Source organism: Nicotiana tabacum, chromosome 20 (assembly GCF_000715075.1).
Source record: "Nicotiana tabacum cultivar K326 chromosome 20, ASM71507v2, whole genome shotgun sequence".
In the NCBI taxonomy this organism is placed as follows: Eukaryota; Viridiplantae; Streptophyta; class Magnoliopsida; order Solanales; family Solanaceae; genus Nicotiana; species Nicotiana tabacum.
The window spans coordinates 96,805,468-96,832,470 of NC_134099.1; the positions used below are offsets into that span (position 1 = coordinate 96,805,468).

At 35.6% G+C, this 27,003-nt stretch overlaps 2 protein-coding genes across 5 annotated transcripts; one reads left to right on the forward strand and one right to left on the reverse strand.

Annotated features, from left to right (window-relative positions):
• The first annotated feature begins 641 nt into the window (after window positions 1–641).
• Window positions 642–7,984, forward strand: LOC107826850 (mitogen-activated protein kinase kinase kinase 5). 4 transcript variants are annotated; one of them, XR_012703661.1, is made up of 11 exons: window positions 642–1,336; window positions 3,245–3,856; window positions 3,936–4,023; window positions 4,387–4,449; window positions 4,540–4,703; window positions 5,065–5,140; window positions 6,425–6,484; window positions 6,566–6,691; window positions 6,870–7,017; window positions 7,284–7,372; window positions 7,573–7,984. XR_012703661.1 is itself a non-coding variant. In XM_016653877.2 (11 exons), the coding sequence occupies exons 1-11, from the start codon at window positions 957–959 to the stop codon at window positions 7,723–7,725; spliced, it is 2,055 nt and encodes a 684-aa protein (XP_016509363.2). In that variant the 5' UTR covers window positions 642–956; the 3' UTR covers window positions 7,726–7,984. The 4 variants fall into 4 exon arrangements, 2 of the variants coding, with proteins under 2 accessions (XP_016509363.2, XP_075096717.1); XR_001657368.2 differs by having other exon boundaries at window positions 7,551–7,689; XM_016653877.2 differs by having other exon boundaries at window positions 6,870–7,091; window positions 7,551–7,984.
• A 3,395-nt stretch (window positions 7,985–11,379) lies between these two features.
• Window positions 11,380–13,246, reverse strand: LOC107826849 (protein MIZU-KUSSEI 1). The gene has a single exon (XM_016653876.2). The coding sequence runs from the start codon at window positions 13,135–13,137 to the stop codon at window positions 12,340–12,342; it is 798 nt and encodes a 265-aa protein (XP_016509362.2). The 5' UTR covers window positions 13,138–13,246; the 3' UTR covers window positions 11,380–12,339.
• Between the last annotated feature and the right edge of the window lie 13,757 nt (window positions 13,247–27,003).

The following is a 27,003-nucleotide window of genomic DNA, read 5'->3' on the forward strand; positions in this document are numbered from 1 at the left end:
AATATGGTATTGTCGTTCTATGAGCTTAGTCATTGAATAAAGTACTCCTTATTCAGAAAGATCTCATTCATTCTTTTTCGGCGCGAATTCGAATTAGTCGATCTCAAAATAGTTCCCAAAGGACAAATCTTTTTGAACATCAACAAAGTGTTATTCGACCCAAAACGTGCTAGAAACACCAAATTTGGATGGTGTCCATATATAGTGATGTGTCCCACGTCCAACTAACGCTAACTAACTAGGTGTAACAACTTGTACTTGTTTAAACAATCTCAAAAGTTTTATACCAGAACTATGAATAAACAAAACGTAATCCCCTTAAGCAATATGATATTCTTCAAAAAGATACCTATATAATCCGTACAATATGGTTTTTGGACTATTCAATATAAAAAGTTAAAAACCCAAACGGTGACTCATGGTTCCATTTACCCTTAATGAGATGTTTTTATAAAGCCCTACGTGTGAGTTTTTCTATTTTCACACGGCTATTTATACTTGTCAACCTTGACATCGTAGAATAGAAAAAAAAATTCTCTTTTCTATGTTCACACACGTACACAAATATTATACTTTTACTGACAAATTGACTTTATACCAAAAAGAAACAAAATAAGATATCGTGTTTCTGACTTCCAATTACATACAAGTACACTTACAAATTCAAACATTTGACAAAAATAAGAATTGAGTTTTCGTAGTATATGTGCCTGCAAGAGACGACTCTATAGTTTCTTGAACAACAATATCACCTACCCTTTAACCCCCACAATCCCATCAGCCATTCTTGAGGAGTTTCAATGGCCTAAATCCCACAACCCCACAAACAATTCTTGACATGTCTTTAGTACAAGAAGCATATTAATTGATTGTTTTCGGCTCGATCCATCAGTACATATTATACTCATTCTGAATCCACTGAGTCTAAATCCTGAATTCCCGTCTCACGAATTGAAATGCCATTTTCAAGAAAAGCATTTTCACTCTTTTCTAGTTCTTCTGGTTCTACTTCTCCTTCTGAATCTCCTAACGCCCGAAAAATTTATGGAGGTGGAAGACGGCTTACTCGGGTGCGCAAATTGAGACATGTTGGTGATGATGAGGTTGATTTGCAGCACACGAATTTTCATCCTTTTGTTGTTGATGAACGTTCGAAATCTATGCCAGTTTCTCCTGATAACTACAAGAATTCTGGGTCTCGGTCTTTTCAGCAGTCTTGTCACTGGTCCAAATCCGCCGAGCCTCAACCTTTGCCGCTTCCTGAGCTCAATTCTGCTCCAAAACAGAATTTGCTTTCCATAGTCCAGGGGGATGCTTCAAATCCTGCTGTCATAAGGTCACTTCTTTTTAATTTCTGTCACTATTTTTGCTTTTGATGAGGAAAGGTTTTCAATTTCGATCAATCAATCAACTAAGGTTGAAGCTGATTATATGTCCGGATACAAGTGCCGAAACTAAGTGGGCGTTTGGACATAAGAATTTTAAAATTCCAAAACAGGGTGAAATTTTTTTAAGTGAAAATAGTATTTGAAATTTAGAGTTGTGTTTGGACATGAATATAATTTTGGGTTGTTTTTTTAAGGTTTGTGAGTGTTTTGAGTGAAAATTTTGAAAAACAGCTTTTTTGGAATTTTTCAAATTTTCGAAAATTTGCAAAATACATCTTCAAGCGAAAATTGGAAATGTTATAAACAAATGCAGATTTCGAAAAAAAGTGAAAATTTTTTGGGAAAAAGGAAAAAATTTCTTATGTCGAAATGGGACTGTTAAAACTACTATAATACCCTTAATGTTATTCACAAAAAATTGATACAAATAGAATGGGGAGAAATTAGGGGTTTTGTTTTGACGATAGCATTTCAGAGTTAATAAGATATATTAAGGATGTAAAATCTTAGTCAAACCAAAAGTGATTATAAGCTGGAATGTCATAAGTTGGAGGTAACCAACTTACGACTTTTGACTGAATTTTGACTTATAAGCTAAGTTGCTCGAACTCGGGTACGGGTGTCCGATACAGTGCAGATCTAGAGGTAGAATATTTCATGATCTAAATTTTCAGATTTGGGGGATGCGAATCTAGGTATAGATACAGGTGCGCAAGGATTCAACTAAAATAATTCAAATATCTAAAAATATGTCTAAATTATGAGACACTATGTGAAATACTTACAAGGTATTCGAAGAATAGAAAATATTGGTCAAGAGGAGCAGTCGAGGAGATAAAAGGAAACACAGAAATTTCTATATGTAAGGTATTCTATTTTCATTAATTCCACCCTAACTTTTGTTTTGATTTTAGAAATTATTGCTTCTGTCTCGAATTTCTCTGTGGATTTTGGTCAAAGTATCCAAAAATGGTTGACCAAATCCGGTACGGATCCCACACCCATCTCTACACCTACACCTACATCGTGTCGACATGGGTGCGGCACCGAAAGTGAAGAGTCAGAGAAACTTAGCTTATAAGCACATTTTTGGTGCTACTAACCGTGTCTATAAACATAAAAGTGATCACAAACTGATTTGACCAACTTATAAGCTTAACTAAACACCTTCCTAGTTGTTATGTTCACTCAATTCTACTTAAACCAATTTTTCCTTTCTAATACTAGTAAATAATATATCTGATAAAACAAATAAGACACTTCCAATGCTAAGAGGATTATCATGTATTAACAGTTTTTGCACTAATGTCAGTTTATTATAACCATCATATTCTTTTCCAGATTTCGAATTAGGTATATTAAACTCATGTAGGTGGAGTTAAGAAGTTTTTTCACTTTATCCTTGCCAGCATTATGTCGAGGGCATGTTGTAGGTTATTGGTTGGTGTTTGAATCTGCTCATGCACCACATTTGTATTTGTGTTAACTTACATTATCTGATAGATTTATCATAGTGAAGATTGTGATGCTAATATGACTTTGACAACAATATTTATAATGGGAAGTAGCTGGTCTAACAGCTTCAAAGGCATTGGTTTGGTGTTTCCTGTCGAACCGAATTAATAGAATTCTTGATCCCTTGTGCCTGACTTCTCTTGGTAGAACAATTAATCAGAAATGATCAGTAGCCCCTCCCCCCGGATAATAAAAGGCTTAATAGCAAATGATGGAGGCTGCCGACTGTCTTTAAATAGCAACACTTTAACTTGGACATGATGATTTTGTAAAAACAAACCAAATTACAAGTGTGTCAAACATATTCGCGATGCTGAATGTGAACCCGCTGCATGTTGCAGGGATCCTTCTTATCATGCTCCAGTACAGATGACAAATCCTGTGCATAGAAGATCATCTACTCCATCTTATCGCCGTAGATGTTTCACGCAGGATCCGAATGCTGAAGGTGTTGAAGAGAACTTCAGACTTGATGTCTCCGCTAGAAGTGCTCCAGGCAGCGGTTTTACAAGTCCGAATCTTAGCCCAAAACGATATAACTCAGTAGACCTTTTCCGTCCTACATTTCATCAAGCATCATCAGCTTCAGACATTTCTTTGGATAGACTAGCAGGCTGTCCCATCCAACTTTCAAGTGCAAGGGTTACACAAAGCGCTGATCATTCTCCCCTTAGTAGCCCGACTCTGCGGAATCCAGTCAACAGAACTTGGAATCACCAAAATGGTGCTGTGCATTCACATCACAAATCACTTCCAGAAAGTTCAGTGGGTTGGCCTGAAAGCAATAATGTGCACCCTCTACCACTTCCACCCGGAGTTTCACAACAGCCACAATTACCTACCGGCCATAACAATATGGATCAACCAGATGTTCAATCAGTGAAAGGTCAATGGCAAAAGGGGCGACTTTTAGGGCGTGGTACTTATGGAAGTGTATATGAAGCTACTAATCGGTATGTACCAAAGCTGGATTTCTTTGCTAGTTCCTACTTTGGCTGTCAATTTAACATTGCCTTTTCTCTTCTTATATAGTGAAACTGGTGCTTTGTGTGCGATGAAAGAAGTTGATCTCAATCCAGATGACCCTAAATCTGCTGAATGTATAAAGCAGCTAGAACAGGTTAGTCCTAATGTCCTTCATATAGCATACAAACCTAAAATTGGTCTTTACATTGTAAAATACAAGAAACATGGCCTGAAAAAATATTTTAGAGGCCAAAAGTAAACTTAACTTTAAATTTAAGCATGGAACACACAAATTTTATTTGAAGTCACAGCATTGACTTTTCAAATGGCAGTGATTCTCATTCTACTTGCTTATGCATGATTTTTGGTATTATGTCACAGTAAAATGTTGAGCTTTTATTATGTAATAGCAAATGCTATAAAAGTGCTTTTCACCAGTTAATGCTATGAGATATGGTATAAAGAAATATATTTAGCTAAGATACATTTATTTTGTTGATTTTGTCTTAACTATCAGGAAATAAGAGTGCTCCGGCAGTTAAAGCACCCAAATATTGTTCAATATTACGGAAGTGAAACAGTAAGAAGATATTCTTTCATACTTCATACACCACCTACTTGAATATCTTTTTGGAACGTTTTAATGGATAACATTCTACTGGCTGTTCAGATGGAAGATATCTTTTGCATATATCTGGAATATGTTCACCCAGGATCAATTAATAAGTATGTCCGGGAACATGGTGGAGCTATGACAGAGTCTATAGTTCGAAATTTTACACGACATATAGTATCAGGGCTGGCTTACTTGCATAGCACTAAGACAATACACAGGTAAATGCCTGGTTTAATGAATGTGATAATGTTAGTCAATATTAATGATCCATTTACATGATACTAAAACCTAAAAAATAAAGATGCCCATACTTTCAGTTTTTATTTTTTATTTAGGATATGATTGAGGAGCCTTGGCGTAACTGGTAAAGTTGCTGCCATGTGATCAGGAGGTCACGGGTTCGAGCCGTGGAAACAACCTCTTGCAAAAATGCATAGCGGGAGCTTAATGCACCGGGCTGCCCTAGGATATGATTGAGGAATTTCATTGGATTCTTGTCTTATTGACTGGAATGAATGCTTTATCTGGTTCGCTGATATGATCCGAACTCTAATGCATTTGGATGGTTTTGTTGAGTAGGGACATTAAGGGGGCAAATTTGCTTGTTGACGCATGCGGAGTTGTCAAGCTTGCAGACTTCGGATTAGCAAAACATGTACGCCTAGAAATTTCTAAATCTTAATAGAATATGATAAATCTTTCTTTACTTTGTTGTAGTGTTTGAGTTCTCTTGTGAACTCCTATATGTAGTATGAAATGAGTTACATGTTTCAGCTATTGAGGTTGCCAGTTTTGAATGCTTTCTTATTACTGCTTTCCCTCTGTTTCTCCATCATTGATCATTTTGGATGAGGCATAATTGCAACTGGGGCGATCGGATCCTTTAGGAAATATAAAAAGAAAAAAACTTTTTCTACTCCAAAGTAATACAAGCTGCAACATTAGGTGAATACATATTTAGAGTGATCTTAAAGTTAAGATATAAACAATGGAAACTCCATTCACCTTTGTTACCATGGCTCAATATCCATGATCACAAAGTCGTCACCTCCTTCCTTTCCCCTATGGAAGAAGTGAACTGTAAAGGGGGGGGGGGGGGGGAAAGGCCCTCCATCCGTAACGATGAGGTTGCGGGTTGAGTCACCAAGGATGAAAGAGGGAAAAGACACTGTTGGGTCCTTTGGTTGGTGGGGACCATCTCAGAGAAGAGTCTGTTAGGGATTTTTGGGAGTTGGAGAACTCTCAAATCACTCAAATTCTCTTTGAATACAAGTGAGGAAATTATTCTTTATTTCACTCGGCTTGCTTACACAAAATGGCAGGTACTTATAGAACTTTTCTAACATATACCTAGTCTAATACGTCTATCTTATTTATTCCTAGAAGATCTTCCCTAGTTCATGAACAAAATCATACATGCATTTTCATTAATTTCCTAATACGTGAACTAAGTAAATTCATGTACTTGAGATGAATCTAGTTTATATTTTCAACAGAGGTTGGGGGAGGGAGGGACTGAATACTTTACTTGAGATGAATATGTTATCCTCACTCCTCAACCAATTTCATTTCAAATGTCCAGTGGACATTATACTTGATAAAGCAATCTGATACGGTTATACAATCACCATGATATAATTAAGGGACAAATTGTATGATCAATGATGCGAACAATGAGGAACAACTACATTTGAAACAAGCACATGAACTCCAAATATAGTCATATAACATCTCTTGCGGAGGAAGTGATGTAACATGCTTTAGCATACACCAGAACTTGAAAATGTGCCTTTGATGTAGCTGGTTGGTGACATAATTGTCTATCACGTGTTATATGCTGGTTTAGATTCTAGTTACAACGTAAACTTTCTTGCATTTTAATTATTTCAGTCATTTATCATTTATGCAGTATTATGATTCTGCTTCTCTTATTTCTCAGCTCTCAGCGTGTGCAACTGATCTATCTCTGAAAGGGAGCCCTCACTGGATGGCTCCAGAGGTATTCTGAAGCTGCGTTCTATACACTGGCTAGCTGTTTCCTTTTGCTTGTTCTTAAGGTTTTCCTTTTCATTGTGTGCAGGTAATGCAGGCTATGTTACGCAAAGATGCCAATCCAGAGCTTGCCTGTGCTATTGATATATGGAGTCTGGGTTGTACTGTCATTGAGATGTACACTGGACAGCCCCCTTGGAGTGGATTAGACGGGGTAAACTGTTTTAATAAACTTTTATCCATTAGGTTGCCACATAATAGCTTCACAGCCTGAGATGATATAATCATTGGTCAACTGGCCCAATCTCAATGAAGAGGCTGGAAGTCCAATTTTTAGTTATTCCAGTAGTGATGTCTAAAGAAACTGTGTCTGGTTTTTTGTCACGTTTTAGGTGAAAGCTATGTTCAGTGCACTGAACAAATCACCACCTGTACCAGAAACGTTATCTTCGGAAGGAAAGGATTTCCTCAGGTGCTGCTTTCAGAGAAAACCTGCAGATCGGCCGACAGCTCTGTTGCTACTTGAGCATCCTTTCTTAGGTAATACTAGTTCACGTGAGCATAGTGCTACTATTTCAGGTTGCTCAGAAGATTTCTCTAGGATGAAATTACATGTGAGTTTTACAAGCTGTTTAATGTTTAACATATTGGTATTTGATATTGATTTCTCTTTTGTTTATCGAGCTTTTATTAGTTTGATTGTTTTCCTTTCATCATAGTTAGACTTCATCCATTTTCCGTTAATAACGCTTAAATAGTGTTATTCAAGTGGTTTCAATCCATTAACTTTTCATGATATTTTGCAGAGTCCAAAAGACCCAACAAACTTGAGTAAGGAACTTAATCTACTTTCACCAGGAACATCATCTAGGCAAGCAAAATCTCTATGTAACGGGTAATAGTGATTTTCTCGAGTCCTTTTCATTTTCTTTTATAAATGTTTGGTTTCTGTCAACAGTACTCTATATCCTATGAAATCATCTATCATCCTTGTTTTCTGGTATTAACATCGATCGTTCCAATCAATTTGTTTGAGTTGTCTCCATTGACCATGATGCTTATCTTATGCAAAGGGAACTTGTGTTTCTGTTTCAGCGAAACAAGCCACAGATCACATTCTGTAACCTGCGACTACGGAGCAACTTCTCACCACTCTCCTCGTTCTACACTCGAAATGCTTCCTTGTATTTCTTCGCTGGAGCTGAATCCCAGTTCATTTGCAGCTGGCTCCTCAAACAATCCCAATAGTAATTTGCTTCCCGGACCTGAAAACAGAAGTGCTTATGTTTTCAACTGCAGGATTCAAGGAAAGGAAATCCCAAACCTATAACTTTGTGTATAAGATCATAAAGCAAGAAAATATGAAAGAACTTGTGTACATATTAGACTAGGTGAAATAGAGAATACTTGTAATATGTTCATTCATTTGTGTTCTCGACATCACATGTTTATGTTTAAAGAATGTAAAATGGCTATATTTTGGATGAAGGTAGTAATTCTTTTCATACTTAAAGTTGTAAAGTTAAAGGTAGTAAATTTTGTGTTTAAGGTGTTTTTAACTAACTAATGAGAGACTACTCTGTTGAGATACTATTCACTTTCTTTTCAACAAAATATGCCAAAGATCGATTTAGTACAACTAACATAACACAATGTTGATATGTAAGAGGATGTGAACGTGACCTTTGGCAATTAAATACAATCGACCTTGATATTTTTGGTGTTGAATTTGGGCAATGCATTTAAAGATAAAATATTGACCGCACCAAGGAATTTCTATAATTGTTTTTAAGTCGGTGCATGCATAGTATATATAGCTCATGGTTAGCATCTGGAGTCCTGTGACAAGAGAGTGCCACCGATACTAAAAGGTAAGTTCTATAAAGGAGTGGTTAGATCGGCCATGATGTATGGGGCTGAGTGTTGGCATGTTAAGAACTCACATATCCGGAATATGAAAGTAGCAGAAATGAGGATGTTGAGGTGGATGTGCGGGCACATTAAGATTGATAAGATTAGAAATGATGATATTCGGGAGAAGGTGCACGTGGCCCCCATTGATGACAAGATGCGGGAAGCGAGGCTCAGATGGTTCGGGCATGTTCAGCGGAGAAGCCCAGATGCTCCGGTAAGAAGGTGTGAGCGGCTGGTTGTGGAGGGCATGCGAAGAGGTAGAAGGCAGCCTAAGAAATATTGGAGAGAAGTGATAAGACAGGATATCGCGAGACTTGAGATTTCCGAGGACATGACACTTGATAGGAAGATGTGGAGGTTGAGTATTAGGGTCGTATGTTAGGAGATATGCGAGTCTTGCTTTACTTCGTACCTTTGTGAGACTAGTCTGGTAGGGTTTTTGTGTAAGATAGCTAGAGACAATGTTGTTTCTTACTATTTCACTTTTCAATACAGGACATATTTACTAGCTAACGCTTTTGCTTTGCATCTTTCTTCTGAATTTCATGTTGTTCCTATTTTTCCTATGATTTTTATGGTGATATTAATATTGTCTCCTTTTGCCTTTTTGTTTTCTTGAGCCGAGGGTCTTCCGGAAACAACCTTTCTACTTCTTCGGGGTAGGAGTAAGGTCTGCGTACACACTACCCTCCCCAGACCCCACTAGTGAGATTTTACTAGATAATGAGAACTTAATTACGTACTAATACATATACATTTATTTCCATAAAAATTTAATTCTCACCCAGCACTATTGTAAAGGTGAATCAGCCCCTTGGCCACGTTAATGCCAAGATTTTGGGTTCACAGTTAAAAGAGTCTTATCCCATCTACGACTGACAGCAAAAGAAGCAGGGCACAGTCGTAATCTAGTTATATGAAAATGAAATCACAACTCATTTGGGAGAAAACAATAACAATAATTACATCTCAATTGGAATTTTTACATTTCTATGCCATATAGGAAACTATATTACCCTTAATGTTTAAGGTTTGATATAATTACATTTAGTATATTTGATTACCAATTATATACCATTAGTGGTTTTTAAGGGTAATTACACTCCTAATTTAATGGTACCGTATATTCCTTTTAATACCACTCCCCTCACGTTTCTCTCTCCAATTCCCACACCCTCACCCACGTTTCCCTCCCACACCCACGATTTCTGTATCAAAATCCCATTATTTCTTCCATAGCCAAGGTTTTGAATTCGAATTTGGGTTTTCAAAAGACATTGTTTGTTTGGATTGGATGTTGTTGCAAAGAATTGAGAATTCTCTCTACGTCTCTCTCTATCTCGCAATCCCAAATTTCAGTAATATAAGAGGAAAGGATAAGAGAGCAGCAATTCCACCATTGACAGCCATTAAAAAGCTTTGAAGCTTTGAATTCTAATTTGGGTTTTTAAAAATCATTATTTGTTTGGATTGGGTGTTGTGTAAATAATTGGGGATATAGTTTGGAGTTTATATATCAATTTTGAGGGGTTTTGGTGAAGATTAGACTTGGTTTTGGCTGAATTTCAGATTTAAACTCGAAGAAGAAGATATGACATACATTATATTGCAGAAATTGTAGATAAATTGTAGAAGAATTGTAGACTATTATTTATTTATTTTTGAGCTTTGTGTTTTTGTGTTAAAAGTTTTGATGAGAACTTGTTATACCACTTCGTCTGTTTTGGAGCTAACTTGTGTAGAGGAGAAGATGTTTTTTAAGTTATATATATTGCTATACCTGTAAATTCAAGAAAGTATGGTTGTATTGTATTTAAAGAGACGTGAATTTGTAGAATAGGTTGAATGTGAGGAATGAGTCAAATAAGACTTACAATGGCTTGTTTTCTACATTTAATCTACACCAAAACTACATATCATTTGAAAAATTAATATGAAAATACAGAATTTCAATGTTTCTACAAATTATCTACAGAATTTCAATGTTTCTGCAAATTATCTACAAAATTTCTTAGAAAGATCTATCCTTCAGCATATTTTTCTGGATTCCATATTTAGCATAGCAGTTTCGTAAGGAGCAACAAGAGCATATAGGAGAATCACAAAATTGTAGCATAATCGGGATTTTCGACATAATTGCGTTTTTTGCAGAAGATTTGTAGAAGTTTTAATCGTTTTTGATTTGTGAAAACAGAAAACAAAACATTTATAATCAGAAAGACTTCTAGCTAGGAAAAGGTAAGACCTAAAGTAAACATATAAATATAGAAACTTAATCGCAAAATAATTGATATATATATATATATAGAGAGAGAGAGAGAGAGGGAGAGATATTTTTTTACTTCCATTATATCAATTTTTTGTTAAATTTGCATGAGTTCTATGAGATTGTAAGCAGGGCGGATCTAGGCCTAAAATATGGGGCACGTGAACCAGGGGTGGAGTCAGCATGTTCCCTTTGAGTTCGACCGAACCCAATAGCTTTGGTTCAAACCCTATATTTATTTTTAAAAATTTATTGAATATGTATAAATTATTCATTTCAAATTCAGTAACTTAAAATGATTAGAATCTCCGAACCCATGAACTTCAAATCTTTCAAATCCTGGCTCCGCCAATGACGTGAAACCATGGTCAAACTAGGTATTTTATGTACATATTCTCTAGAATTGGTGTGATATTATCTATTGGCACACATGCTCCAAAAAGACTGAGTGGTTCAAAGATAAGTTATTTACCTTGAAGAACAAGGATCAATTCCCACTTAAAATATTTTTTTTCTTTTTTTTAGTAGTGCACCCATATTTTAAAAATCCTAAATTCGCCTCTGAATGGGTAAGTCTTTAAAACAAGTTCAAATATAAAATTTTCTTATAAATGCTGCAGTTTTTTCTACCTTTTCTCTTGTTGCAGTGAGAGGGCGAGATTATGAACCTTATGCTGGATACTGCTAGGTAGGAAGCACTTTTGAAATTAAATTAGTAATATCAATGAAGATGTTGCGATTAATCAAATTTGCAGGATAACTCATTCTGCAATTTTGGCAACTTATATAGAAAAAAAACACAAGAAAAGAAAACAAACACACGAAACAAAAGAAAGCAACAAAATTAAAAACAAAAAACAGACGGTTACGTTGCTCATGTTTTGGGCAGCTACTTTTCAAAATATGCCTTAGATGAATTTTTTTCGGTTTCAAAACTTTCGGTACCTGCATCGGGCCTTTACTGATAAATCCGGATTCGTGCAGGGAATCGCTGCCTAATAAAGATGACTCCAAAATCAAGCCTTGAATCTAAGACCTCTAAGCATGAACAAAAGCTACTGGTTCGGCCAAACCCGCATCCAACACTGTGGCTCCGCCCATGCTCATCACTCCACTATAACTCTTGGTAGTGGGCTTGAATGAACCTAACAGACACAGTCATGTACCTGAACTTCTAACGAGAATTGATGTTTCTTTGTTCTTCATTTTCACCTTTCCAAGTTTCAATAATTCCATGTCATCAATTTTCACAATCGGTGCACCTAAGTTTTTTTTTTGAAGTATTATATACGTTAAACACGAAAACTGCAAATTTTCCAAATAAAAAAACTTAACGGATGGTAGAAATCTAGATAAAGTATTTTTTCCCTCTATTTTCGAGGCAAATACAACTCAAACCAATTCATATCACCTTGTGTTCTAGACATTCTACTAACTCTAGAAACAAAATAGAGGGCAAAAGAATTTAATTACCTAAACCTTCAAGGGTTTACGAACCACTGGCTGACTCGACTAATTTGGATTTACGTTTGGAATCTTTACGCAGGAAGTTAAAGCATTTCCTATCAAGAAGCTATGTTTTTCATTATCAGGGCTCAAATCCGAGACCTAATGAAGGAATCCGAACTATCCCATTACACTTCTTGGTGATCTATCATGCAAACTACTATATTCTTTAAGTTTCAATGAACTCTAACAAAGAAAATACTCAATTCTTGGCCAGATGCACCATCAGGATTTATCATGTAAAAAGCTTCTGAATCTTTTGATCCAACCACCCTATCAAATCTTACTCTCATATAAGTCATTTCTCCATCAGCAGCACTCTCTTTCTGATCAGGTGGACAAGGAAGAACACCTGCACCCATTGAAACACCTCTCAGTAGTTGCATAACATGAACTTCATCATCTGTCATATTTTTCCTCCTTATAGAATACCCAAATTTTCTACCATTACAATAAACAGCCCAAACAAACTCCTCCAATACCTTCTTCTTAGGTGTCTTTGTCTCACTTTCAAGAGCCAATCTTACTATATCTGATCCCATTTCTTTGTGAAAAACTCCGGTGAGCATCGGCAACTCGATCACGAAAATGGGAAGACGGTGTGGATCTTCTTGAATAGCTAGACTAACTCTGCCTTTTTTGTAACCAAATAAAGTCCCTGTGGTTGCTTTATCAGTTAACATTGGCTTCCTTGGACGACCTAATAAGGCTACCATTTTGCAACCAGTTGTTAACATGGGAAGGAGTTTAAACATACGAAGAATGCCACCACCACTACTTGAGGATTTTCTACTTTTCTTGGTGTCTCTATTGTTTTTACTACTATGATTCTGATGATGATGATGATTTGTGGTACTAAGTTGGAGCAATGATAATAAGGCAGGGTTTTCCATTTGGTTGAATGGGCTAGAGTATATAGATGACATATTGTGGTGAGTTTGTTTAGGGTTTTGATTCTTGAATTGGAAGGCCATTTCTTGAATAAAGAACTGATCAGAAAGATGAATCTTGATGTATTGCTATTTATAAAGGATTTAAGTTATATATGTGGTTAGTGTATGAATTTGTATTAGTGTTTTTTAACATCATGTAAGCATGTCTTATTTTTCAAGTCATTAATCCAACTATCGCGAACAATTATATGTCGGTATTTTCCTCCGTCCCAGTTTATGTAGCTTTGTTTGACTTGTAATCTAAAAGAGAAACCATACACTATTGTGTGACTATAAATAATCTCAATAAGGATAAAATAGAAAGTCTAAGTTATATTGTCTCTAAATATAGAAATATAATATTTTTTTGGGGAGAAATTCAAAAATAGCCAGATTTACAAGTGATCATTCAAAATTGCCACAGTTTCAAAAATTATCGAAATGCCACTTTTCATGTAAGGAAAAATCTGAACGAAAATACTGTTCAAAATACGAAATTATACTGGATTTCCAGTAAAATATACCGGTCCAACCTAATATACTGGAGATTGGAGCATCAGTGCTCTAGTCTCAAGTATATTATACTGGAACTTTTCGCGTGTTGGAGTTCCAGCATAATATGCTGGAAGTTCATACACAGGTGCACTGATCTCCAGTATATTATGCTGGAACTTTCTGTGTTGCAGCAAAATAGTGGCTATTTTTTAATGACTTTGCAAATGCTGACTATTTTCAATGATCAGTCCGAAAACTAGCTAGTCCGTGCTATTTTTACATTCTTTTGTGGTAGCAGAAGTAGCATTATAGCCATGGGTTCAATTGAGCCTGTAACTTTCGAAGCGGTGCATAAATTTAGAGATGTGTAAACATCCATAAATTATAAGAAATAGTAGATATGAATCCATAACTATAAGAATATAATAGGTTCAATGCTAAAAACGTTAAATGTTGAACCTATAAAATTTAATTGCTCGATTGCCTCTATTCTTTTGGACATAATAAAAATAAAAGTATAACATATAATGAGACATAGGAAATACTATTTAAATAATTTAAGTATAAAAATTCCTGTACAGTATCAATATATAGAAATTGAAATATATTTATTATATGTGTAATTGTTTGGAAAATGGATAAAAGAGAAGTTAAGAAAAAGGCAACTTTTTGGTTAGGTTGTACTTGTAATCTTTTTAAGTGGGGAATGGAAGACATTACTCCTAGTTGGTTAAATTGGAATAAAGAATAGAAAATAAAAAAGAAAAGAAACGGGGGGCTATTTTAATTTTCTCCTAGACGTTCTCTTTTGAGGGGCCTCTCCCTTCGCCTTTGGATAAGTTCTTGGTTTGATTTTCAACAACATTTGGTAATAATATTTATATTCTGATTTTCTTTGGTAAAAATTCTCTAACGCTGCCATTGCTAATGAATATATATATATATATGATGCAATCAGTGGCAAATTTATCTTTAGCATAGTATAATGTTTAAAATTGTCAGATTAAAATGGAAGGAAACATCATAGTATAGTGTTCTCATCTCAACCATATCTCTATACTTCGATTTACAAACAGAATAAAGTATCTATAAATAAGAACTTAGTTTATTTATTATTTGTGGAAAAAAAACTCCATAGGAGTATAATATATGAAGTTATAGATAATTGTGCCGACATCTAACAGTTGTCATTCTGCTCTAAAAGTACTAGGATTTGGCCTGAGAATTTAATGCTTAACAAAACTTAATGTTACGTTCCACATTCGAAAAATGTACTTTGATCCTAAATAAGACTAATAACAATTAGGGGCGTACATAGGTTGGGTTGGTTCGGATTTTACGATTACCAAACCAAACTAATTGTGTCGGGTTATTAAATCTAAAGACCAAACCAAACCAATAAAACTCGGGTTTTTCAATATCGGTTTTTCTCGGATTTTTTCGGGGTTTTTTTTCCCCGGTAAAATCTTCGTGGAACAAAACATATAACTTGTACTCAAAATATTCTTTAATCCTTGTAAGATACAACTATATAAAGTATTTTTCAAGAAAATAATACAAAATATGAGATGTGTCATGGCATTATACTAAAATATTCAACAATAAAAACAATAAAATTATGTAATAAGAATATTGCTAATTAAAAAACCATAATAAAAATAAACATAATCTAAAAGTGCTAAGTCATGCTAAAGTAAGTAGACTAATAAGGGAGTATTAATTACGTGACTAAACGCTAAAGAAAAGATAAAAATAGGTTATGCATTGTTATCTAAATTATTGCAAAACAAAAAATAAATATTCATTACATTCTTGTTCGTAGTATTGACTATTGAATTGAATATTTTTTGTTAGCATTAATGTTGATTTGATTTTGGTTTGGGTTTTTGTTAACATTATTTAATTTAGTAATATTAATGGCTATAAAACTTATTGGAACAGTCAAAAGTTCTAAGTTCAACCTTAAAATAATACCTTAAAAGATAAATTTATCAAAATTTTTAAGAAATATTTATAAATTACATCACAATAAATATATTTATATATTAAATATATCTAAAACTTCTATATATATAATGTCGGGTTGGTTTGGTTTCGGTTTGACTTTCTTTAGTTAAAACTAAACCAAACCAATTATGTTCGGGTTTTTTTTTCCAACACCAAACCAAATCAAATCAAACCATAGTCGGGTTTTTTTCTCGGATTATCGGGTTGGTACGGTTTGTTGGTTTCCTTTGTACGCTCCTAATAACAAGTATATACATATTTAGAGCGGATTTTGCGGATCCTTATTATTTTCGACTCAAACTCTACCAATAATTACCACAATGCCTCAGTTTCAAACAATTTGAGTTGAGATTATCTATATGATATTCTTATTGACTGTATACTTAAAAATGATTAAAACGTAAATATTAATATGACATTATTCTCATTCTGAATCTGCATTGAAAATCCACAGCTCTATATTGATAAGCCACAATTATTACATGAAACTCATATAAGGAGAGATTTATTAAATTCAAAAAACGAGATATAAACGAAAACGGTCCCTAAGTCAAATTTTTGATGTGACCAAGTTGATTGAGGAATAAAAATATTAAAAGGAATTTGGAAAGTGATAAGATAAGGATATATGGTCACACCACCAATTAATTTCTTGGGAGTGTGGGGAGGAGAAGAAGAAAAAACACTTAAAGAAAAAAGTGTTCTTTTTTAAGTGATACTTTGGTATTTGCATGTGCCTCTCTGATTATCACATGGAGTATCAACATCAATTCCCTTTATGCTTTTCTTTTTTCACTATAGCCTATAGGTGCAACTCATCTATCCCTAAAACTTTTGCTAGCTACTTCCTCTTGTCAATTTGAAACTCACTTTAATTTGTTATATTTAGTGACTATCCTTTTCATCGCTCCATCAAATATATATCTCAATTTTTCTTTTATGATCTAGACTAAAGACAAGACTGATTACTCAACCTAAGAGGTGCTTTAATTTGAGCTCTATTGCACAAGTCGACTATGCTAGTAATTGTTGGTGAATTGTATGTTCAAAAGCTAACTTTTTCCGTCGGGGAGTAATTAGCTACCAACATATTAACGATAGAGGCAAATTTGTTATACATGTGTTAATTGCTTTTCACTCTTGAAGAAAAGATCCCTAGTAACTATAGCCTTCAATGATATTTTCCACAACTCTTATCATTAATCGGCTGTCAAATTATTATGTGGCCCTTTTGTATATGGCTGGTCCATATATATGCTAAAGACACATCATATCAAAATGGAGACCATTAAAATTGATACTCTTATTGGTAACTCAACCAAAAGTACGATGCTACCATATGCATAACCATTAGGCAATGTGGCCATAAATTCTTTTGCGTAATGGGATCGCAATTATGGACAGGCAGTGGCCTACTTAATGCCACACCCTTATCATATATCACATGGATCATAGATTGAAAGGAAAAAAAGTTGGTGGTAATGTCGATGAAACTTGCGCCATGAAATCACATGAACTTGAGGTCAGCAACATAAATATAAAAAACTTATTCGCACTTGACGTTCATATTAAATTACATTATTAATTACAGTTAAATAAATATTGAAGCATAAAGGTATATTAATTAATTGCAGTATAAGTAGCAAAAGTAATATATAAAACATATTATCTAGATATATATTGGTTTGACATAAATAGGCGATTTTGAATACATAAACATGACATGAGGCCACAGCATATCCAAAAGGAGACAAAGGAAACCTACTATGCTAGACTCTAGTTTTCTTCCTTAAAAATGAAAGCAGACAACTTTGTTTGGCTTCCGGTGAAACATTTTCGACATAAAATATCTTTATGAAAATCAATTCAATTAAAGAAATCATCTTCTTAATCTAATGAAAATTGTTTGTCTTCCAAATTAGTAAGTGTCTTATTAAATCAGTAGGGGAAATATATCTTTTCTATGTTTTTCAAGATCTACCATGGTTAATCTTAGGCAACTTAGCAGAAGAAGCATATGATTTATGAATAGAGCAAGTGACGTAAATCTTTTTTTAAGTCCTCAAAAGTAAAGGGAAAAAAACTAATAATAATCCACCAAATTTCCATCGTAAAACTGGCATGTCTGCCCACTCGTATAATTGTGCTAATGATGGGTCCGATTCTTTATGTCGCTTTCAGCGAGTTTGATGTTACATTTAACTGATCTAACTTTGATTGAGATTGGAGCACTTCAGGGAGTGTTTGGGAAAGAAACTAAAGGTCCATCAAACTGCGTAGAGAATTAGGTTGTCTCTTAATTTCCAAAGAACACACGCACATAGCAGTAAGTAAATGACGCTATAGAGTTTTACGTGGAAAACTCTCAGCTCGCGGGATTTAAAAACACGACCTATCTTTGTAGGATTTCAACTTTACTGTTGAGCAAACTTCAGATTACAACCTATTGTAACCTGAGAATTAACTTCTTAATCCGTCACTAACTTGGAACAACTCTATTACAAGCCCCTTAGCAATAACTCTATTACAAAGCTTACAACTCGACTAACTCTAGCCAAGACACACACAAGGTTTATGATTTTACAAAAGGTTTCCTACACAATGCTTCTAACTAAGCTAAGTAGGAATTACAAGTAAAGTACTTTAACAAAGGTGCAACACAACTAAGGACATGCAATGACTCAATACAGGAAACTGGTCCTTCGTTATGTTGTTCTTTGTTTTTGATGGCCTTGAGTAACACTTGCAGGATTGACACACACTTGAGAGAGTGCTTAATGGATTCTTGAATGTGCAAGTTACTTGTTTTCCTTTGCTTCAATGTTAATATTACATAGGTGACATCACTTGAATGATGCAAGCATGTTTGGTATAAGGGCATTCCCCATAAATTTGACTGTTGCATTGTTTGCGCTGTTGCGTATGCAGGCAGTAACTTTATGGTAGTTGGGGGGTTGACTGGTACAGTTAGCAAAGGAACTGGTGATCATCTGTTCCCTTTGTTGTTTCTTTGACTCTGAAGAGTTGAACCACGTCCCCAACTTGAGACTTATTTTCCTTAAGTACTTGAGGATGTGTAATAGGTTCCTTATCTGGTTCTTATTATTAAGTTTGTTACATCATCAAAACATAACAAGGATGTATATAACCTATCAATTTTCCCCTTTTTGATGATGACAAACTTATAATTGAAGCTCCCTTTAAGAACCAGAATGGTATACGTATTTCCTGTATTCCCCTTGAATTTGTTCCCCATCTTGTTCCCCCTTAATTAACTTTCTCCCTTTTGGCATCATAAAAAGATCAGTAGCAAGCAATAAGCAAAAAGAAGTCTAGCATGATTAACTCATGCCACATGTGTGCACACAAACATAACTGAAGATAAAGCAAAAAAGCAAGTCATGCACAGTAAAAGGACGAAATATTCATTAATTTTTGAAAATAAAACAGGAACAGTTCTAGATGTTAGTAACTACCCACAAAATAAAACAACAAAAAGGTACCAGCCATTAATAAACATATCTAACACAGGGGAACCAAATAAGATAACATATACTTGAACTTGACACTGGGAAGGCAACGACTTTTAAGGAGCACTGGAAGGGGAAGGCCCAAATGAAGAGGCAAGGGTTCTAAGAAGGATGTCCATTCGAGCATTTGTTGACACCTGCTCGTTGAGTAGCCTCTCCTTCAGGCCCTCAACCTGTTTTCTAAGGTCAGCATTTTCCTTTGTCAGACATGCAACCTCTGTGCTTTGGGAACTGCTGGAACCAGGTGCCTCCTGAACCTGACTGAGTCGATCTTCGAGAATGGCATTCCATGCCTTCAGTTTCCTTATCTCTTTAGTGGCACTATTCTGAGTGTTAATTAGCTGAGAGATAGTGGAATTGCTGCCAATCCCTTCCCTCTTATCAATGCACTCACACTCTTCTAAGGTGGTCTTGGAGAAGGTTTGCTTGCGAGTATCCACTTTAGCCTTTCCCAAATGGACTTTGAAGAATTCAAATACTTTAGTGAGGAGGAACCTGTAAGGCAGCCCATGATTGCCATCCTTAAACTCAGCCACTTCCTTCATGTGCTCTATCATAAGACCCGTGCTTCCATGAGAACCAAGTCTGCTCATGATGTAATAGAACGTCTTTCAACGTGTGGGAGCAGAACTTTGTTCACCATTTCAAACATTAGTTGGTATACTAGAAGGAGGTCCTTCTTGTGTACCCGTTTCCCTTGTTGTACTGCCTTATTCTTCAAGATAACATTTATGAATTTCGAAGAACAAGTCCCCTCAATAGAGGACATTCCGCTAGTAGGCATGTCCAAGATGGTTCCTAGTGCAGTAGTATCCATCACAAAATCAACACCATTCACCTTCATACAGATGTTATCATCCTCAAATATGAAGAAGTCGGCATAGAAACTACGCACCTCTGCCTCATACACTTTGGAACTGTCACTTGTGAACAAATGTGTCCACTGTTGCAATTCATAGATGTCAGCCAGTTGGCGCATTCCTGACATGTCAAGAATATTAGGGGCAAATGTGCGTCCCCGCAGCACCTTCCGGTTTCTCAAATTTTCCCTTCCTCGTCCTTGGCCACATTCATTTTGGCCTTCTTGGAGGAACCACGTTCCTTATTGGCACCAGCCTTTCGCTTCACTGATTTTCTCACACTCTTCCCTTTGTCTGCAGATTTCTTGGACACCTTCTCAGCAAACTCCTCCACTCTTTCACCAGACTCCTCAACTACTCTCTCACCAGATTACTCAACTACTTTCTCACTAGATTTTTCACCCTCAACATTGCTCAAACTCATCTCACTCACATGTGACTTTTTCCTGGACTTTGGAAACGTAAGTTTCTTTGAGGACTTACGAACTAAGGAACCAAGTTCCTCATTCACTGTCACACCTCCTTTTTCCGCCCCCGCGAGGGTACAAGGAATTTTTTCCAATTAAAGGACAATCGAAACGGGATTTATTTATTTATTTCAGAGTCGCCACTTGGGAGATTTAGGGTGTCCCAAGTCACCAATTTTAATCCCGAATCGAGGAAAAGAATGACTCCATATTACAGTCTGCATACCAGAAATCCGGATAAGGAATTCTGTTAACCCGAGAGAAGGTGTTAGGCATTCCCGAATTCCGTGGTTCTAGCACGGTCGCTCAACTGTCATATTCGGCTTATTTATCTTATTTTAATACAATTATGAACCGATGTGCCAATTTTAACTTTTTACCACTTTATTATTATTATTTTTAAAAGAATGTGAACATCGCTTAAAATACGTCTTTGGACTGCGTCACATGAAATGCACCCACAATCCGGAACACATTTTATTTGATGTTTTGGGACTTGGATTTGGGTCGCATGAAATGCACACCCGTGTTTAGGAATGTATTATTATTAAAATCGTGCCTAAAGCGATTAGCGTATTATTATTTCTGGGTAAGACCGTGGAATTCACTAAACAGTCCATCCCGAATTCTAAATATTCAATTAAACATTTATTGAGGGCCCCGCAATTGGTGCATTTTATTGGGCGAGGCTCATCTCATTTTATTTTTAAAGGACAGTCCTAAAATGCCTACATTTTTCTCTTATTAAATTTGTCTCTACAAAATAAAAGAGAAAATGTCTTAATTTATTTACATGCTTGAGTTGTTATAGATGAGTTTCGAATATGATTCATAAAATCTGAAAATGATGCAAACAGGACAGTCCGTTGCCACTGCGGGCCCAGGCCCAACGTGTATGACATAAAACTAGACCTGGGCCGTCTTATTCACATGTTACTACCTAGTTACATTATACTAGGCATGTTCTCAGTTTGTCAAATTAAAAAAAAACTTAGCAATCTAATTTTAATCCTAGACCATTTACATGCTGAAATTAACCAATATTATTTAACTAAACAATATTCCTACCAAGTTCCTAAATGGCCTATTCGTTTGATTTTTTGTTTTGACTAGGCGGAGTTACTACACCATTTATTTATTTTTAGGCAATATATAGATAGTTCAACCGTTAAGCTATCGTCGGATGTTCCACTATATATATTAAATAGCTACATGATTCTGATTTTTGCAAGCTAAATAATTTATACATACAAATAAAATTCAGAATATAATTAAATTAAATTTAGAATTTCAACTCTTCATTTTCGTATTCATGCTTCATATTTCGGTTTACAATAACCAGCGTGTCAGTTGAGTACCTGATATTGGAAGCAAAAGAAGATGAAGATGAGAATCAGCAGCAGTAATAACAATACAGCACAACAACAACAGCCCAACAACAATAGCCCAGGAACAGATTTGAAAATCAAAATAAAATCCAGAAACACCGACAACAAACAACGGACAGAAACCAAGGGAATTTTCAGATTTGAAAGGCTAATTAATGTTTAACCCTTAATTTCTAAACCCGTATATCAGAATATTTATCAGGTGTGTACTAATCTCTCTTCTAATTTCCAACTCCTTTTTTATTTTTATTTTTTTTTCTTTTTCTTTTTTTTGAAAGTTTTAATATTTTTCGGAATTTTCTTTCTCTCTTAAATATTCAGCTCTTTTTTTCTCTCTCTCTCTCTCTATCTGTCCGTCCTCTTTTTTGTCCAAAAATCTGATCAAGTTCTTTCATTTATATCCCATCCCAAACCCTTTAATCAATTAATAAAACAACCATTTTCCCCTACCAAACCCACTATCTTCCCACTCATCCCCCTTTTAATCCCACTACCTAATATTTTGTCCCCCACTATATTAAACTAAAGAATTATTCTCAACCCATTATGTCTTGTTCCCCATGCCTAACATAAACAATTATATCACCCACACCTCATTACAATTTGTCCTCTATGCTTAACATAAAGAATTATTCAAAATGTACAATTCCCAAACTACCCCTCCGGCCTTATTACAATTACCATTTTACCACTGAACGTACTGCAATTACCAAGCTACCCCCATCAGCTATAACCAATTCACCTAATCAATTTCAACCAAAATACAGCAAATGTGACCAATTTCTAAACAATCTTCAACAACAAATTCAAACTAATTGATGAACAACAAAGAACAACTAAAATTATTTTGATTGAACAATATTTTTTAACAACAAACAAACCTTCTTTCAGATTCAACAATCAACAAAACAAACAAGTATATTCAGATTTCTAAATTCAATAATCATTTGAACTTAAAATTAAATCTAACAACATTACAACCAACAATTTCTATATTAAACTTAAACAAGATCATGAGACAAACTCAAGAAATAATCACAAATGATAAACAATAAACAAGAAAATCAAACTTATACTAATTTCGGATTCAAGAACAATCAAACAAAGTATGGACATAAATGAAAAGATTCAACAACAATAACAAGCAAGTTTTATTCAAATTCGAATTAAACTCAAATCAAGCTTAAACAGAATAAATAAACATATTCAAATCACTAAACTTCAAATAATCAATTGACCTTTTTTTTAAATTAATTCCAACAAAATTATAACAAAGATACATTGAATCAAAAAGAATTTAAAAAAACCAAAACATAACTTCACATTAAATTATTGAATTAAAAACGAACTTCAAACAAAATGAACATGAATTAAACAACAAACATGACAGATCCAAATGATTTAAACTAAATCTAACAATATTAAAATTAAACTAACAATTCTTTTTTACAAAAATAAATAAAATTAACATGAAATAAACTGAAAAATAATTAATTAAATTTTCATTTGAATCTGAAAATTAAATATATGAACAAACTAGAAAATTATTTCAACGATGAACAAAAACAAGAATTGAACATTTATCGATTTTGGATCGAAAAATATTAAACAAAAATATGGACAAAATGAAACTTAAAAAAAAATCCACTAACCGGATCGAAACGACGAACAACGACTGACCAACGACGAACTCGAACTATGTATGGACTGTTTTGACGACCTCAACTTTAAAATCAACCCATGAATCTGTTTCCCGAGCTGGGCATATCGCAACTTCGAACAAGCCTTAAGGACAAACGGGTATGTAAACTTGTCGGGTCCAGGTATGGAAGTCGCTGCTGGTGGAGCTCGACGGAGTAGCAGCAGCAACGCAGCTGAAGCAGCAGACGATGCAGCAGCAGCGGCACAGAGGAGCTGGCAGGCGGGCTCGTTCATGGCGAGGATGGTCGTCGACGATGGACTGTTTTATTTTGACGGAACTGCTTGTCGTTTGGACTGGTTCGTTGGTGCCAAAGAAAGATGACGAAGCAGCGGCAGCATCAGGTGGTGACGGGGTGGGGCAGCCATGGCAACCTGAGCTCAAGCTTGAGCTCGACGAAGAAGATGAAGCAAGGGCAACGATGGTGAAGTTAAGGGCAGCCATGGATGAGCCTGAGCTTGCCGTGGAGAAGATGAAGACGCGAGGGGTCGTTTGGACGTGAGAATGGAGGGTAAAGGGCAGCCATGGGAGGTGGGGTTTGGAGCTTTGGGGAAGATGAAGAGAAAGAAGGGGGGGGGGATAGCTTAGCAGGGTTTGGGTTTTTTTTGTTTTTTTTTTTTTTGAAATGCAAGATAGGGGGTGTTGGGTATTTGGGTTATGGATTGGGTCGACCCGGTTTGAAATGGACCGGGTCGTGGGGAAGGTTGGACAATTTTTTGGGCCTGTGGCTTACAATTGAAGAAGTGGCCCAATCCGATTTTTCTTTGTATTTTTGCTCTCTTTTCTTCTTTTATTTTTCTAAAACTAAGTTATAAAAATACTTAAATTATTATTAAGAAATAAATTAAGTTATAAAGCGCAAATTAACTCCCAATAACAATTAACGCACAATTAAGTAATAATTAAGCATAAAATTGTATATTTGGACATTAAATGCTAAAAATGCAAAAGATGCCTATTTTTGTAATTTTTAATTTTTGTAAAACAAACTCAATTACTAACAATTGTAGAATTAAATCCTACATGCAAAACGCGACATATTTTTCTATTTTTTATTAATTTAGCAAATAAACATGCACAGACAAATACAAATAATTACACAAAAATACCACAAAAATTCAAAAAATTGCACACCAAGGAAAAATCATTTTATTTTGAATTTTTTGGGAGTAATTCTCATATAGTGCAAAAATCACGTGCTTACATTCACCTCATCATCAATATCAACAACTAGTGTTAGAGGCACTACCTTCTCATTTACATCATTTCCATCCTTTACCAATCTCCTTTTCTTCTTTTCTTCTTTGTTTTTCCTTAGGACCGACTCAAGAGCTTCCCTATTCTGCAACCTAGTGGTAGGTTTCTTAGGAATTGACTCTTGGGGAGTTTCCTTTCTACTCCTAGCACCAATGAAGCTCGCAAGAGCCACATTGTCATAATCTTCTTCATTATCCTCATTCTCTTCCTTAGATAGAGATCTCATTTCAGGAAACACAATTGACAATGGCTCAACCTAGAAATGAGGAGAGAGGGCGGGATCAGTACTGACCTGGGGTTCTTGTGGAGAACCAGGGGTTTTATCCCAAGTAGAAGCAGATGGCTCCTCTTGGGCGGAGGGATCAGGTCCCTCAGTTGGTTCCCCAGTAGTATTGTTAGGTACCAAAGTTTTGACAAGCACCAGTTCCCTACCATCTACTTATGTATCATTATCTTCCTCCTGAGACCCATTGGTTTTAGACACACCCTCATTACCTCCAACCGGACTTCCCTCAACAGCTATTGGCAACATATTCTCTATAGCTTCTTGTTCTTGCAACTCCAAAATAAACTTAAAAAACATAGGAAAAACATTACCCTTAGAATCGGCAGCATTCAAATCAAGGCATGGGGTAGTCATTGCTGATTCATCACTATTACGACCCACACCTTGTTGTATCTTAGAACTTTCTTCCATTGGTAGACTAGAATTTCCTAAGTTTCTTTTCCCTCCATTATATCTTATTCGACCATTTGTTCCGGTGAAGCAGAAGGAGAGGTCATAGCCATAAACTTCTTGGGAGTCGAAGTTTTGCGACTCCGATGAGAACTAGTACTTGGTTGGGTCGGAGACGAGGCAGTGGGTGGTTGTGACTCTAGCTTAGGGTTTGGACTGGATGAAATAAGGGTCGTAGACTCTTTCACTGGTGCTTCAACAGGTGAAGACGCACTGGGGATGATGCTTGGAACAATTTTGGCTTCGAGATTTTCAGACATGATGGAGCGTAGTGAGAGTTTATAGAAGAAGAGAGTATTTGGTTGTTGAAGAAAATGGGGATTTTTGTCTTGTGATGTGAACAATTATGAAAGTGATCGTGCTTGAATTTATTTAAAAAAGGCTGAGGGACCGGTTAGGAATGGGTATCAATTTTTTGGTAAAATGGGTTGTTTCGTAACGGGTAGGATGCTTGGGTTTAAGAAGCAGGAAAGATAGAAACTGACATTTTAATGATGTGGAACCATTTTAGCCTTTAAAAAGTTGTGCACGAGAGTATAGAGGAACTACTAACATGTGTCAAGGGAACCAGATTCTCTGACAGATTTTGCAAATGTAAGCCTTATCCTTTAACCAAAATGCGAAACCATTAACAACTTGTTTGTTCTATAATCGTCATGCGTGTCTACCTGCAACGATATAGAGATAAGCTAGACTTTGCCAGAAAACACTTTCTAACTATTTTACCTATTCATTTCTTTCATAGCCAATCATCGAGGGACCAGGTCCGTAGGTTGATTTTATCAACCCTAGTGCCGAAAGATTCTCTTCAATGTGCTCCCTACTCACTACCTTGGTGAAGATATCTTCAATTTGATCTTCTGTGTTGCAAAACTTCCTACAGATGAGCTCTTTTTCAACATTGTCTATGAGGAAGTGATATCGCACATCAATATGCTTTGTTCTCTTATGTTGAACTGGATTCTTTGTCATGTTGAGAGCACTAGTGTTATCACATAGTAAGGGCACACAATCAGAAAACACACAAAAATCTTCTAGTTGCTGTTTGATCTACAGTAGTTGAGCACAGCAAGAGGCAGCTGCAACATATTCAGCTTCTGCAGTTGAAAGAGCCATTGAGTTTTGTTTTCTTGTGCCCCATGAAATTAGACACGAACCTAGAAAATATGCCATACCAGAAGTACTTTTCCTATCCACCAGATAACCAGCATAGTCAGCATCAACATACCCTATTAAATCAAAATTATCTCATGGGGATAGTGGAGAACTAGGTCCTGCGTTCCTTTGAGATACCTCAAACATCTCTTGGCAGCCTACAAATGAGACTCATTTGATATGATTGAAACCTGACACAGAGTCCCATACTAAAAAAAATATTTGGTCTGCTTGTTGTGAGATACATGAGTGACCCAATGATACCTATATACATGGTCTCATTTACAGCAGAACCAGGTTCATCTATGTCTAGA

What these genes read in the sequence shown, in the direction of transcription:
- LOC107826850 (XM_075240616.1), top strand. Translation starts at nt 957, where the DNA reads ATGCCATTTTCAAGAAAAGCATTTTCACTCTTTTCTAGTTCTTCTGGT. An exon ending in AATATTACGGAAGTGAAACA is followed by an intron (nt 4,450 to 4,539) that starts GTAAGAAGATAT and finishes CTGGCTGTTCAG; the next exon opens with ATGGAAGATATCTTTTGCAT. An exon ending in TCTCTAGGATGAAATTACAT is followed by an intron (nt 7,092 to 7,283) that starts GTGAGTTTTACA and finishes GATATTTTGCAG; the next exon opens with AGTCCAAAAGACCCAACAAA.
- LOC107826849 (XM_016653876.2), bottom strand. Translation starts at nt 13,137, where the DNA reads ATGGCCTTCCAATTCAAGAATCAAAACCCTAAACAAACTCACCACAAT.